The sequence below is a fragment of the Synchiropus splendidus genome, chromosome 12, assembly GCF_027744825.2.
Source record: "Synchiropus splendidus isolate RoL2022-P1 chromosome 12, RoL_Sspl_1.0, whole genome shotgun sequence".
In the NCBI taxonomy this organism is placed as follows: Eukaryota; Metazoa; Chordata; class Actinopteri; order Syngnathiformes; family Callionymidae; genus Synchiropus; species Synchiropus splendidus.
In genome coordinates this window covers 9,551,646-9,566,736 of record NC_071345.1, presented here as the reverse complement: position 1 = coordinate 9,566,736, position 15,091 = coordinate 9,551,646, and the positions used below count along the sequence as shown (strand labels likewise).

Here is a 15,091-nt window from a genome sequence, read left to right as displayed (position 1 = left end):
CTCTGGCCGAGCTGTGAGGGAGGGGCCCTTCTTGATTTAATGTAACCCAACACCTGACGCCCTCCCCTCCCAAATCTCAACAGATACATTTCATCAGGAATGCAAAGACTGTGTTTTATCTGAGGGGGCAGATCACAAACACTGTCTGTATACTCTTGTCTTAAAATAAAGAGATGAAAAGGCCACGGCACGACAAGCGATACCATGGCAGAATGTCCATGGCTTTCTCAGATGGCATCCGTTTGATCGAGGCCATGCCAATTTATGCGCCAAACCACCTAAAGCGCCCATAATGGGTTGCAGTGACTGAGTAGAAGGGCCACATGGTCACATGGTCAAGGTCGTAGGTCGCGTGCGCGACAGCTTTGAAGACTAACATTTGTCCCGTGGATATTCCGGCTGGGAAAGGCCGCATGATTCACGACGATCGTGTTTCTCTGGCTGGCGAGGAAACCTAGAGATGATCAAGTTGCGTGGGTAAACAAGGCGTCACGGTTTGGACTTGTTGGACAGCTTTTATGAATTACCCACTTATCTTGATGAGAATGATGTCATGACCTATGGAGTCATTCACTCGGCTTCAGGAGGTGTTGGGTTTATGCCCGTTCCCATGTCATATAGTCGCATTACAGGGGGGAGCTTCAGGAGTTTGGTATGCAATGGTCTTTTACTAAAACTGCTGACTCTGCCGGATGTCGATTGGAAAACCAGTGACATACTCAGCACACACACTCACACTAGAGCTCTTTATTTCCACACACCACAAACAGAAAACTTCACTTAGGGCCACCATTGTGACGTTAACCCTTGGGACCATCCTGGTCACCAACTATGCCTATCAGATCTCCTCCAGTTACGGTATAAACAACTGTACACTTAAGGCCCTCCTCTATCTCACCTTAGTCTGAACTGGGGCCTCCTCACTGGAGACAACCTGACAAGATGCCTGGACCACCTCATATGGTTTATCTCCATGAGGCCTCCATCCTTGCCTCGCCTGTGAACAAGATGCTTGAACTGAGAAAGGACCTCGACTCCAACTTGGATGGGACAATCCTACTTTTCTGACCACAATTCATGATTACACCACATATAACATTAGTTCTAGCTGATGCTAAATCCTGTAATGCTATAGCTACTCAAGAGGGCGCATGCCACTGAGATGTTCTTCTCCACCCTGTTTCTTTTATTGATAACTTTAATGCCTTCTTTGATCGCAGGAGTATCCTTGAAACTATCATTAGATTAGATTAGATTCGATTAGATTAGATTAGATTAGACGCAGAGTAGTGTCAGTTGTGGAAGAGTCGTCGTAAATGAGAACTAAGAAGTTCAGACCAATAGGCACAAACACTGGTGCGGCGGACTAATGGCGCTTCTCTTAATTCCAGGAGCGAGTTGTCAGAGCAGGGCTTTCACTGAAAGATAGAGAGAGAGAGAGAGAGAGAGAGAGGCAGGTAGGCAGACTCTGGGCGTCTCCTTTCTCCCCAGCCTCAATCCGCCGTGGTTGGAGGAACCCAGCCACTCGTGTAAACAGAAACATGATCCAGTGCGCTGCGCTTGGGTTTCGCCCCATGACGATACCCGACCCCGCACAGCTTTAGGAGCAGAGCTTATCTGATGCCTGACAAAAGGCCTCTCTCTCCATAATAACGCACATCTGGTGCCGCTGCTGCTGCTCCGGCCGCGGTCCCCGACCGGGACCTGGTGGGGTCATCACAACTATTCACTCGATTATATGAGAATCAAAGACAAGGCTGCAGGGATATTCACGGCTGACTGAGGCCATAAAAGATACGATCCCAAGTTCTTTGACTCAACAGAACAGACGGTTCTTTTACGGTTGACTCACACCTATGAAGCAGATTTCTACTTTAACCACCACAGTATTACTGCTGCTGCAACTGTTGCGTAATGATGCTTACATTCATTTTAAATCATATTATGCTGCGTCTGTCATCGAAAGATCAGATCTTGAAATAAGCCTGGTGGTGACGTCACCGTGATGCTGAAGCAGGTCCTGCTTGGCGTGACTTTTAGGATGATGTTCCACTACAAACCGCTAGATGCCAGTGTTGTCCTACTCTTCCACCAGATAAACTAGAGTTTGCCCTTGATTCATAAGTTTTCAAAAATAACGATTTGAAAAGAAACTCAACTTAATTTGTTGAGCTATGATTTGATAACGATTTATCGATCTCATTATGTTCTTATTTTGGCCGAAATTATTAGATATATATTGTCATGTTGAACGTGTAAGCGACGTTCATTCCCGTGACGTCACAACTCTGTTAGTATAAGACGTTGTGTTGGATGCTGCGTCCACAAGAAACAAGAGAAGTCAAGGGTTCGGAGCTTCCCGTCTGGTCCTCATTTTTAGGAAGGAAAAAAGACAAGATGCATAAATTGACGGCCATTCAGATTGGAGTGCTGGTTTTCGCCATTTGCTATTCCGCCATGGTAAGATGGTTTATTTCACGTTCTGTCTCATTAACTAAAATTATTACATTATTAATATAAAAAACGAAGTAAACGTTTTGCCAGACAAAGAAAATTATCCTCGCCCTCATTTAAGGACACGCATTTATACATCTGTTAAGTCTGTAAAAAGGAAAAAATAGGGAAATAGAAAAGAAAATACTGAAGAATAATATGAATGGCAGTATATCACATATTATTATTATTATTATTATTATAAATGATAGAAATAGTACAGTACAGAAAATACAGGTGCCAAAATTGTCCAAATCAATCATTTATGGAAGGGAAGTCTTAACATAAAAAGAAAAAAAAAACAAAACAGAAACCCAATACATCAACCCGATGAAATAGGAAATAATACATTTGTGGTATGACTATTATAACACTTCGATTGAATGACTACTATGTGATTGACAGCTCAGGGTGGTTTTTTCAAAACCGTAACAGTTTTAAAAGACGCCTAAATGGGACTGTCGGCTGAGGTTCTTGACATATGTCACTGTCAACTTCAGCTGCGTATCTGGTGTTAGGTTGACTTCAGCCTGGTTCTTGAAACACACGCTCTCCATCTTGGGTAAACTTAAACAAATCATTTCAACTCTTATAAACGGTATCTACCTGCCGACTCAACATCCCTGTGTGTGTTAGTGAAACATAATGTCAGCTTGAAATGTTTCTGATGTTGACATACATCAAGTCATGGGGGCATGATCTCAGCATTTCTGTGCTTGGACTGACTTTGTGATTTCACCAATGTCAAAGCTGATGGTGAAAAGGTGAATCGGTTTTTGTGCACACAAACTGTATTTCGTAAGGAAATGGAGAGTCTTGCAGCAGTTGTTTAACCCTCTGAGGGTTTGAGAATAACCATAAGCCTTTAGGGGAGATTGTTTTATGCAAAACAAACTGTCAAATAAAAGTTGCATAGTGCAGCATAGCTGTAGGTAGCTGCCACGTTGTTTGTCACTGACTAGAAATGAACTGCCACTTGGGCTAGGCGTTACATTTTTTCCAAAACAGCTTGTCCTTCAATGGAAAATGCTGCGATTTAATAAAAAACAATCGCATTGCACCTTATCCCCTCTTTTTCTGTCTTCTTAAAACAGATGGTGTCTGAAGGACAAACTACTGTATCTAACCCGGCCACCACTGGGAACAACCCCACAGGAAACTCCACCACAGATGCCCCCACCTCTGGGAACAACACCACGGGCAACTCTGCCACGGATGCACCCACCTCCAGCAACAACAGCACGAGCAACTCCACCACAGATGCACCCACCTCTGGCAACTCCACCACTGGAAACAATACTACTGGCAACCCCACCACAAACAAACCCACCAGTGGGAACAACCCTGTCACAAGCCCAGGCTCTTCTACCGGAGCAGCAACCACCACCAATTCCGCACCCAGCAGGCCACTTCCAGCTGGCACTTTCTCCTCCTTGTTGGCGGCCATCCTGGCAGCTACGCTGCTGTTTCACCTGTCGTGGTGAAACTGCACCTGCGCCTCAAGGAACTCATTAGGTACCACAGGGAACATCTGGACTTAGATATTCTTCCCTAAAATATGTATCTTTTCAGGGTGGTTTGACTCTCCAGGTCTCGGGTTCTACTGCCCTCTGACATGCTATCTATAATTTGGTTTCTGCTTTCGGCAAGTCCTCCACCTCAGCTTCGATGCTCCTTCCTAGACACACTGATCCTCTTCCAGTGCTCCGGAGATGTAACAGCAGCAGGTGTCAGTTCCGCCTTGTGATTTTTAAAAACCAGTCTTTTATAATGAGGGTTTGATTGACATCCTTCGTCTTCCAGAAACCCACCTGTAGTTTTTATTTTGTATAGAAAATGTTTGTAAGTTTGGGTGTATGGTGATGGAAAAATTCACTGAGGAATAAAAATGAAAAAATCCTGCTGATTTTTGTGGTCTTGTTTGGGCAGAAGATAAAAACCGGGAAGAGATGGAAAAGTTAAAGGAAGGTATGACCCCCTTTTGGACAGTAAGTGGTGTCATGGTTATGGCTGAACTGCCAGGCAGTCGAGACAGGCAGTGGATGAGCTTCAGCCAGGAGATGGACTCACCGTTCCCTGATCTCGGCCTGGAATTCAGCCAGAGCAGACCAAGGCTCATTGGACAACCATTGCGGAATGGGAGCCGCGATCCTTCTGACTTACGACCATCGTCATACTGTAGGTACTGACATGGTAAGCGAACTGGCTTTGCCGGTTCCATGTCATTTTGTATTTGTTCACTGCAGAGAGGACCCGAGGCCCAGTCATGTGTGACTGTTGGATACAGAAGAATGGCAAAACGAAACAGCAAACAGTAAAATTGATGACTGTCAAACAAATTAACTAATGACTCAACAATTAATAATCACACCAGGGGCTAAACTATGCTTCTATGAGTCTAAATTTTTTATCCATTTTGTTATATTTTTTTCTTGACATATGCTTAAAAAAGTTAAACTAAAATGCTTTTTTTTTCCAAAACAAAAAGTTTTGTTTAATTCATGTCTTCATTTCTTGTTTCTTCATTCATTTATTTATGATATGATAGTATATATACATGCTACTTCAAAAAAATTATATTGAATATTTTCTCTTTAATGCTGTTTCGATGAGACGCACAGAAGTTTGCCGCTTCAAATCTATTTGTTCATGAAGATCAAGACACTATACTAATGACTTAAAATCACCTCAAAGTACCTGGTTCTCAGAATGAACTCACCCGAAGGAAACTCATTAAAGCATACATCATGCTGTCACTACACCTGCTGTGTAGTTTCATGTGTTCTGCACCCTCCGTTCAGCTGAGTTGGACTCAAACCTAAGCCTGACTTCTGTGTACTTTGCTGACTCATTGGCAGGATTGGACAAACGAGTGTGTCAGCTTGTGGACGTGAGCATGACATTTGATATCAATGCTATTCCGTCAGAAGAGGCGACAGTGGAAAAACCGTCCTCCATGCTGTTGTGTGCTGAACAAACAGGAGCTTCTTAAGGAATACAGGATATGTGCCGTGGTGATTCAGAAAACAGAAGAGTCACGCCTTTCTAGCGTTTAAGGAAGACTAAGGGAGCTTTCCCATCGCTCACACCCACTTCCTCAAGATCTCCCACCTTCCCAGCCTTAGGCTCCACACCACCTTGCTCACATGTACATCATCACATTTTCACCCTTGTCTTTGTCTCGAGTCTTGAAAGTCTCTCCTCCCACTTGTGTTGCATTATACTTAACTGTCCACATTTTCACATACTGTTGTGCATTGTATCCATTTTGACCTTAATTTTTATAGTTTCCTCTCTTTTCTTGTGTTTGTGTTTTCGAGTTTTTTTTATGTTTCCTGCCTTTGTGTTCTTCCTTTACATCTTACAAGTCTTACCAACCTTTTCCTTTTCATTTAGCATATTGCATTCAGTTTAAAAAAAAAAAAAAGGTTTTTCCTTGGATTGTTTTTTTCCTTTGGTAATTATTGCTATTCTATACTACTACTATATATATATATATATATATATATTTTATTCTTCCAAGTATTTTTCTGTGTTCTTCTTGTTTTTTCCCCCAGAATAATTAACTTTTTTTAATTTAGTTATTTTTTTTGGCTCATCATCTATTAATTCCAGTGCTTGATACACTAAAGAAAACACAACAGACTTGTTTTATATAATCAAGATTTACTTTTCAATGGTAGTCCTGTCTCTGAAAAAAAAGAAAACATATTCTGAAAACTTCAAATAAATTGAAGAAAAAAGCAAACCAAATATTAGCGTGCACAGATAAGACTGAGCACCTGCCCTTTTTCCCTGCTTCCCCTTTTTAGAGCCATTTCTTTATTCATTCTTACACTCTTGAGAAAAAAGTTACTTCCTTACCTCCTTTATTCCGCCCAAATGTAATATACCATCTGATGGGCCATTCATCTGACTTGACTAGTGACAATTGTTTCCCAACCAGAACCATGGAACTCACAAGCTGCACAATGGCCTCTGCCACTCCTCCTCAGATGTGTCACAAGTAGATTATTTCATTGACGGACTCAACAACAACAATATATTTTTATTTTTTTCTGGCTTGAGCACCCACATCTGTTCTTCTCTCTGTATCCTTTATTGGTGCCAGCTCGCCCGTATTTTCTTCAACAGTTTCTTTCTCAACCTGGTCAACCACCAGCAGTGGGTGTGCCCCTCTCTTTCTGTTGTTATAGGGCTGTTGCAGCCTTCTTGTTTGGTGCCTTTGATGTTTACTTCCCAGTATCTTGAGAAATTAAGTAGTATCTTCTTGTGTGAGGGGAACATGGAGTGTGTGATTGATTGATGGATCTTTGTTTCTGGTGAAAGAAAGCTTTGCCAAAAGTTCTTCTCAGCTCTCACCTGTGGACACAAGCCTTGACCGAAAGATCAGATTCAGGGGAGCACATGGATGTTGGACTCTCCATAGATGTAGAGCCTTATCATCCAAGAGAAGCTCTGAGTAGATAGGTCAGCTGCTCCTCCACAAGTTGACTTTGGCATCTAGCCTCCTGGACCCCTCCCTGGTGAGGTGTTCCTGGCTTGTCTAAGGAGGAGGCTGTTAAAAGTTGGCAGTGAAGGTGAGAAACGACAGCCAAAGATGATAAGTGTGAATTGAATTTAGCATTTACACACCTTCAAAGGTGCTACTTGTTGAGGTTGTTACCCGTTTGTGTGTGTGTTTTAGGAAACTCAACGCTGTGTAACGTGTACATCACTGTAAAGTGATGACAATCCCCTTTCGTGACATGATAGACCAGATAAATATTTGCACTAAGGTCTGCTGCATTTAGATCATGACTGCAAAAGACCTGCTCCACGCAAACACAACCGCTGCACACAATGGCTGCTGAATACGATAATTGACGAGGGTCATGTGTCTCGTCACCATCTGCTCCGTCAAACACTCGCTGCTCACAAACATCTGACAGTGGAGAGCACTTGTCAGACAAAAGTCCAGTAGTCATCCATAAAATCAGCATCTGATGTTTGTTCTTCTGCTTCAGGGTTTGTTCACACGACCAACAAAGACAATGAAAAAACACACCTTAGCCCAGAGCACACGGAACAGAACGCTGCTATGAAACACACACATGTACAGAGTACAATCACACTGAAATAAAGTAATAGTGGGTCTGTGCAGCAAGTATTGCTATATTCCATGGATAGACACTCGCTCACCGTAAACGTAACCATCCAAAACGCATGGCTAGCCTGAACCAGGACTCTGAACCAAACAGAAACCAGTATAATAAGCAAGTTCTTTGTAAGTCTTCATCCTCAGTCTTAGGCTTAACCTTGTTAGTACCGGCAAAACCATCCTAATGAAGCCAAATTGTCCTCACAAAGAGTAGATAAAGCCCCAACAAACACACACACTCTTGTACCACTATCTTTGTGGGGACCTCTTGTTGACATAATGTAATTTCCAAATTGAGACTTAACCTTGCTAGGACCGGCAAAAATGTTGCCACAAAACAACATGACCTCACAAGTCTCTTCTTCCAATTCTGTTTTCTAAGAATTGGACCTCACACGTGTTGCTATTCAAAGTGTACACACACGCATATGTCATGTTTTTTATTTTTTGTGGGGACATTTCATTGACTTTCATGCTTTCCCCAGCCTCTCACCCCAGTCAGCCAAAACAAATGACTAACCTTAACCAGGACCTGAACCTAACTTCAATTCAATTACAATGACTCCGTTATTTAAAAGTTTTAATCCTCAAATTGAGACCTTATAGCAAAAGGTCCCCGGATGGAGGCGTGTTTCCAAGAATCGGTCCTCACAAGTCTAGCTAAACCAGATAAACAACACCACAACACACACTAGAACACACACACATCACAGCCAATCGCACTTCCACACACAATGAAACACTGAAATGGGCCAAAACAAGCAGAACCAAACAGACAGCAGTGCTCACAAACAAACACTGAAGTGACTCACACCAACACGAGAACAAACAACAAAGACACACACACGGGTTTCGGCTTGTGTTGTGATTTCAGTCACCTCGTGCTGTCACATCATGACTTGATGTCGTGATCCGCATCAAATCAGCTTTTCGATTTACATTTTCCGAAGTTTCACTGTGACTTTCCGAGCTAATGTAAATGACCTGTTCTTATGGAAATTAGAAGGCTGCTCAGTTCACTCATCCTCTTTTCCTATAACAACAGCACTCGTGACATTTGTATAATGAGCAAGGTTTTCAGCTGTTCCGACTCATCTGTGACTGGCACAGTCCCAATGATGGAGATGTCAGTGATGCATTTTCAAAAGCCATATTGTAAAGAGAGCTGTTTTCTCTAATAACTCAGTTTTCCTCCCACAGTTAAAGACATTCTGAGGTTAATTGATAGCTCATTATGGTGTGTGTGTGTGTGTGTGTGATTAGAGCCTCACAAAGACAAAGAGCCGCATGTGACCCACGGGCTGCACTTCACACACGTCTGTACTGACCTTTGGTAACAAGCCCTCTAGTGCAGATCCAGGGAAAAACACTGATGAAACCTTTGGTCCATGTCAAATGAATTGGACTGTATAGTTGTAACATTAATCCCTTTGATTAATGTGGATTTCAGTTGCGAGCGTTTTGTTTTACGGACCAGGTCTGGCAGGTTTTGTTTTCATTGAATATTTATTAGAGAAGAACAAATAGGCGTGAGTGTGTTTGTCAATGCCGAAAAGATGAAAAAAAGGTTTGCTCTCAGATCATTTACATTTGTACATTTTTCATGCATGCATCTGTTTGGCGTTAAAACCGGGTTTCTTTGTCAACATTTATTCACAATACACATGTTTTGCATAGTTTGTTTGAGATGTTTTTCTGTGTTCTCTGTTACATTAAAAGGTCAACACATGTAAATCAACAATCACTCTTAAATGCTGACTATAAATACAGAAATGAGATTGAACGACACGAATTCAAATATTAAAAAAGGATTAAAATAGAAAATAAAATTGTTCCATGAATATGAAAATGTCAATACGACGTATAAAATATTAAAAGTCATATATTAAATCACGTGTATGCATGTGACATTTTATTTAAATATGAATGATAAACAGAAAATGAAAAGTAGTAGTATGTAAACCTTCAGCGAAATACACATATAATAATAATCATAATAATCATAACAATAATGCGTAGCTTTGCGACGACACTACGTCATAGGTCAGCATGAGCTCGAGCTCGTTCATTGGACGCCGTCTATGTTCAGCTGTTAGCTTGTTTTGTAGCCACTGAGCTTCCGAAAGAAGGTTACATATGTTTAACGTACGTGTCTTCGTTATTGAATTAACATGACGGGCCGTTGCATCAGTCGGCTGTAAACGTAATTGTTTGTCAAAAGGGTTGCTCGGTTGATGCTCAGTGTGAACGACATGGCAGCTGCATAGTTAGCCTGCTAGCTTGGAAAGTTCCCAGAGAGGCGTCATGTACAGTATGTAAAAGTGACCTTGTAAACTCGCTATTATTTCTATCTGCGTTGTTTCTGCTGGAGCTATGGCGTCCACGCGACTGTGTTATGTCCTCAGCGCCAAGGCTGCAGGTTCCTTCAAAGCATTATCTGGGTGCAGAGTTTGCCTGAGAAGAAGCTTCAGCAGCTCCTCTCCTCTGAGGCAGACCTGCATGTCCGCCTGGGTCATCGACCAGTACGGTTCTCAGGGAGTGTTGAGGTACTCTGAGGACACCTGCATCCCCAGCATCCGCTCTCCTAGTGACGTGATGATCAAAGTCCATGCTGCCAGTCTCAACCCCATTGACATTGCTATGAGGGGTAAGTAGTGAGGCCAGAACGAGGCACAGATTTTTAAATAACTCTTATTGGTTTAGGTGGTTATGGAGCCAAGTTGCTGAAATTCCGCCGGGATCCATTTTCGGTAATGGACAACGGTGATGAATTTCCTCTGATCCTGGGTCGGGATGTGTCAGGTGTGGTGGTGGACTGTGGAGCAGATGTTACCCACTTTGAACCTGGAGATGAGGTATCAGTCTTTATTTTATATCTCTTCCCCAAACTTAACAAATAAGATAATTTCCATTAGGGCTGCAACGACTAGTCGGAGTTGCTCGGCTAGTCGCTCTATGATGATAGTCTACTGTAGTGGCTCAGGTTGTGTGACCATTGCTATCCAAAACATTGAAAGTATGGGACCATACTAAGGACACGTACCTTTCACTCCACATTTTGAGCAATTAAAATTCTAATTTAAAGCTTAAAACAACATTTAGCGCGATGCAAGTATTTGAAACCTGTCACACACATTTTTTAAATGAATGCTTATTTTTATTATATTTACAACAGTACAATCAGACGTGTTGCTATCTTGATTAACCTCTACACATCGTATGCAGACTAGGCGACTAAACATTAAGGTAGTCTGTGATTGATTAAAATAGTTAGTTGCCCTAATTTCAATATATGTACTTGGATCTCACCTTGTGATGATGTTATTGAATCAGTCTGCCTCTTGTCTTTCCCGGAGTGAGTTCCGTGGTGGGACATTTCTTGCGGTATGAGGAAGTTGGGAACATTTGACAAGTTTTAAGACAGGTGTGAGGGCAGTGGTGAGGTGTGTCACAGCCATGGCAGCAGGATTCAAGGTGAGAGTTGGTGGACATCAGGGGTCTGCCCTGATGCGACCCATGAGCTGGGCAGATGAGGAGTCAAATACAGTAGAAGCAAAACAGAATCCATATGTGTGAATGAGAGGAGGGAGGGAAGATACTCGGACAAGAGTAAAAGCAGTATTTGGATGAACCATAACAGAAGTGCAGGAAGGTGCAGATAACAGTGGAACACAGCTTTTATGTGTTGACTTGGAATGAAAAGTTCTGTTGAGTTTTTCTATGATTCTTTTTTTTATTGGCTTGGAGCTTTTTATTTGCTGTTTTCTCATCTACTTATTAGGTGTGGGCTGCTGCACCACCATGGAAACAAGGCACTCTTTCAGAATTTGTGACTCTGACCGAGTATGAGGTGAGATACATCCAAGTACCTATCTTGTGTCTGACTTAACAATGTCAAATACATACACCTATACTGTATATAATCTAAGTGAACTTACGTTTGAATTTGTATCCCTGTTAACATAGTTTGTTTTGAGTTTGGCAGTAAAACTTTAATATCACTCAAGAAGAAGGAGCCACACAAAGAGCCAATAGTGTTGATTTTAAAAAGGAAAGAAATAATTATCTCATTATATTAAATCAATATTTGTTGAGTGAAATTAAGTGCATGAATAGCTAAGTCTATTAAAATTAAATTACATAATAGATGCAGGGCTATCTGGCGCTCAGGTGACTGGCTGGTTTTAGCAGGTGCAGCATTATTAACATAAAAATTTGCATACAAACCAGAGTGTTTGAATTGGAAATATGAATCATAGTTTCATTTTTAAATTTAGCACTTAAAATGTATGTCATATTCTGTTCTGTTCCTGGGTTAATAATGTGCCATCTGGATGAGATAACTTCTCTAGTTTTTAAGACTTAAATAAAAAAAGACTTAAATATTTAATATATTAAAAGAAAGCTTGGATATTCCTGGAAATATTATTTGCTCTTGCTTCACTTTTGAAGGGCAGTTATTTTTGTTAAATCGTGTTTACACTTTTATCACGCCCTGCAATCTTTACGAACAGCAAACAGAAACATAATCAGGGTTCACGCTTGTTGATGACCTTAGTAGATAGACACCCTATTGATAGCACCAGTACTGTGCAGTTGAAGCTCTTATTACAGTCAAAGTTGTTAGAGCTAAGAAGTAAAGGTTTTCATGAAAACGGTATTTCTGATAGTACATGATCAGTGGCAGAAAAAAGTCAAAACATATTTAGAGGTTCTTTCCCCTTTTATATCCTTTGTTGAGTCTGCCACTTAAACTGTTTCCTCTGTGACAGGTTTCGCAAAAGCCAAAATCCCTGAGTCACATTGAGGCAGCGTCCATCCCATATGTGGCCGGCACGGTTCTCTCAGCATTGGTCAATGCTGGAGGTCTGTGTCCGGACACCGCAGCAAACAAAAGGCAAGAACTTTATCGTAACTTCTGTCGTTGTTTAATGTGATCGTTCAACAAGTCTTGGGTTTCTTGCTGCAGAATTCTGATCATCGGAGGATCCGGAGGCATAGGAACATTTGCCATTCAGGTTTGTGGTCCAGCATGCTGTTTGTTTTGTGGCGACATTGACGTGCACGGTTATAACCCATTGTATTCAATAATAATTGTTGGTCAGCTGTTTTACCATATTGCGGTGTGTGGTGTGTGAATGCTGGTAATTGCACTGCAATTTTGACATGACTTCCACATCAGCAGCTTCATCATTTGAGAACCAATGGGCATGAAAACATCACCCTCATATTAGTATAAGGAACATGTTTGCTTCCCAAAATGAAAAACTCATTAACTTGAACCAGCCATAATTTACACCACTGACTGGAAATGATTTTCCAAAAGCAGAAACTGAACTTTGGACTCCAGAGAAAGTGAAATAAATCCTCTCAGCGTCTCGTCAGGACTAAGGCGCTCCAGTCAAACCCTGACACACCGGTGGGATTGCTGGTTGACCTGGGAGCAGAGCGGAGGGAGGGCACCTCTTAAAGAGCCCCATAACAAGGCTTGAACAACCTTATATTCTAAGTTGGATCCGTTGAATGTGATTGCTGAGAAAGAGATGTCTGGTGTTGTTGTACAAAGGTGAAACCAAAACCTGGCTGTGTTCTTTCATCATGGTTCTTTATTAAATCGCTGCAGAAGAAATACAAAATTAGTCCAAAGCTATCATTTAGTTCACACACAGAATTGGATCTCTGGGTAAAGGAAAGTTTCAGCCAGAAACAACTTGATGATACATTTGTTAATAAAACATGATACTTAACAAGAACGAAAAATTTCGAATAATTACATGAAATGTGTTGAGATATTCTCTTAATTCCACATAACCTGTGCTTTGTGTTTATCACAAAATGCCTCATAAATGTGATCGCAAGTGTGCCATCGTCATTGAAAGTGAAAGCTGTGAGGCTTCTGTGTTGGTGACAAAAATCATGACTTTTGTTGTTCCTTTATGTTTTACTTGGCTGCCTCCTTGATCCTGCCAGTTAGCGAAGGCCTGGGGCGCCCACGTTACTGTGACGTGCTCCCAGAATGCTGAGGGTCTTGTCCGAGGACTGGGAGCCGACGAGGTGGTGGACTACACAGCTGGAGATGTTGCTGAAGTGCTGGAGGAAATGGAGAAGTATGTGATGTTCACGGAGGAACGAGACGGCCTATTATTGCCATCTGTATTCGCTCATTCATGGTGTTCATGTTGGATATTTTCTTCTTCCCATCTTTGCAGGTTTGACGTGATCCTGGACGGCGTCGGGGAGGACACAGAAGAGTGGGCGAAAGGCCGCCTCAGGTCCTGGTCCGGATCCAAGTACGTCACGCTGGTGACTCCTTTACTGCAGAACACAGACTCTCAGGGTCTGTTGGATGGAATCGTGCGAGCTGGCTGCAGCCTGCAGACCAAAGCTGTTCAGGTACTGGATCCATTTACTGACAATTGTTGATTACACTTCTGAAGGAAAATTGCACTTTGTAGATGATTGTCATTTCAATAATGTTCTTTGTTGGTGATAATGAGTGAGTAAAAGATTAACTTGTGTTTGATGCTGAGTTAACTGGACCATTTGAGATGAAATATTTGGACAGATGTCCAGCCTGTTAACTGAACAAGAGAGTTTGACAACAATATTGTTAGGGTGATTATTATTGGAGTTGTATTTGGATTTAAGTGACATAGTTAATTGTGTTTTTAGCACTTTTGAGATACTAATAACTTAATATTGATGTATAACTTATTGTTAATAACTTTTAATATTATATTACTGTTATGAAGAATCGAGCACATGCATGAAAAATGAGTTAATGAGATCTAAAAAATAATTGGTCATATTTCACTTGAATTCAAGTATGAATTCTTATTTTATTAAAAAGATTAACATAATAATAACAGTATTAAAAAATGTAAAGAAAAATATTTAAAATGAAAGCTTTTATTTGTTTGAGTTCAGACTGTCATGTGACCACTATTTCTCTTCACTCACCAGAGCATTCTGTCAGACGGGGTCTTTTACCGGTGGGGGTTCTACGCTCCTGATGGGCCGGGGCTGGATGAGGTCTGCAGGCTGGTGGATGCTGGGAAGGTATGGCCGTGTGAATGACGCACACACTGAGATGTAAGTCAGCGCTTCAATCGCATGATGCTGACGTTGGGGATCAGATGCAACAAAAGCACGGAGATGATTCCACCTACACCGGCTTGGCAACCTCTTTGTTGAGTCTGCCAACTACTGTTGTGTGGACGGGCCCCCACCACGCTGAGTCACACCGCAGGAAGCACATGTCAGACTAGTGCTGAGCTGCCCAGTCACCAAAGGGTGTTGGGGCTCAGCACTTTGTTCAGAGGTCAGTGACGCGCGGACGGCCAGTAGAGGGAAATGATGCGAGACACTAAAGCCATGAGTGGACAACTCAAAACAGGGGAATTCACCTGACATCACAAGCTGAACTGCTTCCACGGGGTTCACCTGTGTCTGTCTGTT

General features: G+C 41.8%; 2 protein-coding genes across 6 annotated transcripts in view; both read left to right on the top strand.

Annotated features, from left to right (window-relative positions):
* The first annotated feature begins 2,334 nt into the window (after positions 1-2,334).
* On the top strand, positions 2,335-4,415 carry LOC128768556 (uncharacterized). The gene is made up of 2 exons (XM_053881515.1): positions 2,335-2,460; positions 3,588-4,415. Exons 1-2 carry the CDS (start codon positions 2,398-2,400, stop codon positions 3,975-3,977), a joined length of 453 nt encoding a protein of 150 aa, XP_053737490.1. The 5' UTR covers positions 2,335-2,397; the 3' UTR covers positions 3,978-4,415.
* A 5,266-nt stretch (positions 4,416-9,681) lies between these two features.
* LOC128767885 (reticulon-4-interacting protein 1 homolog, mitochondrial-like) overlaps positions 9,682-15,091 on the top strand; it is a 28,356-nt gene continuing 22,946 nt past the window's right edge. For all 5 annotated transcript variants that reach the window (XR_008416188.1, XR_008416190.1, XR_008416189.1 and 2 more), the window contains exons 1-8: positions 9,682-10,280; positions 10,337-10,488; positions 11,415-11,483; positions 12,406-12,530; positions 12,603-12,651; positions 13,604-13,740; positions 13,843-14,026; positions 14,597-14,692. Coding sequence is in view for 1 of the 5 variants with exons in the window: in XM_053880220.1 (XP_053736195.1) it covers positions 10,007-10,280; positions 10,337-10,488; positions 11,415-11,483; positions 12,406-12,530; positions 12,603-12,651; positions 13,604-13,740; positions 13,843-14,026; positions 14,597-14,692 (1,086 nt within the window). In the remaining 4 variants the exon portion in view is untranslated. The remainder of the gene's footprint in view (positions 10,281-10,336; positions 10,489-11,414; positions 11,484-12,405; positions 12,531-12,602; positions 12,652-13,603; positions 13,741-13,842; positions 14,027-14,596; positions 14,693-15,091) is intronic.

Bases quoted from the DNA above. Each gene is read 5' to 3' on its own strand.
- LOC128768556 (XM_053881515.1), top strand. From the start codon at position 2,398: ATGCATAAATTGACGGCCATTCAGATTGGAGTGCTGGTTTTCGCCATT. The intron at 2,461-3,587 runs GTAAGATGGTTT...TTCTTAAAACAG, and splicing joins CCATTTGCTATTCCGCCATG to ATGGTGTCTGAAGGACAAAC.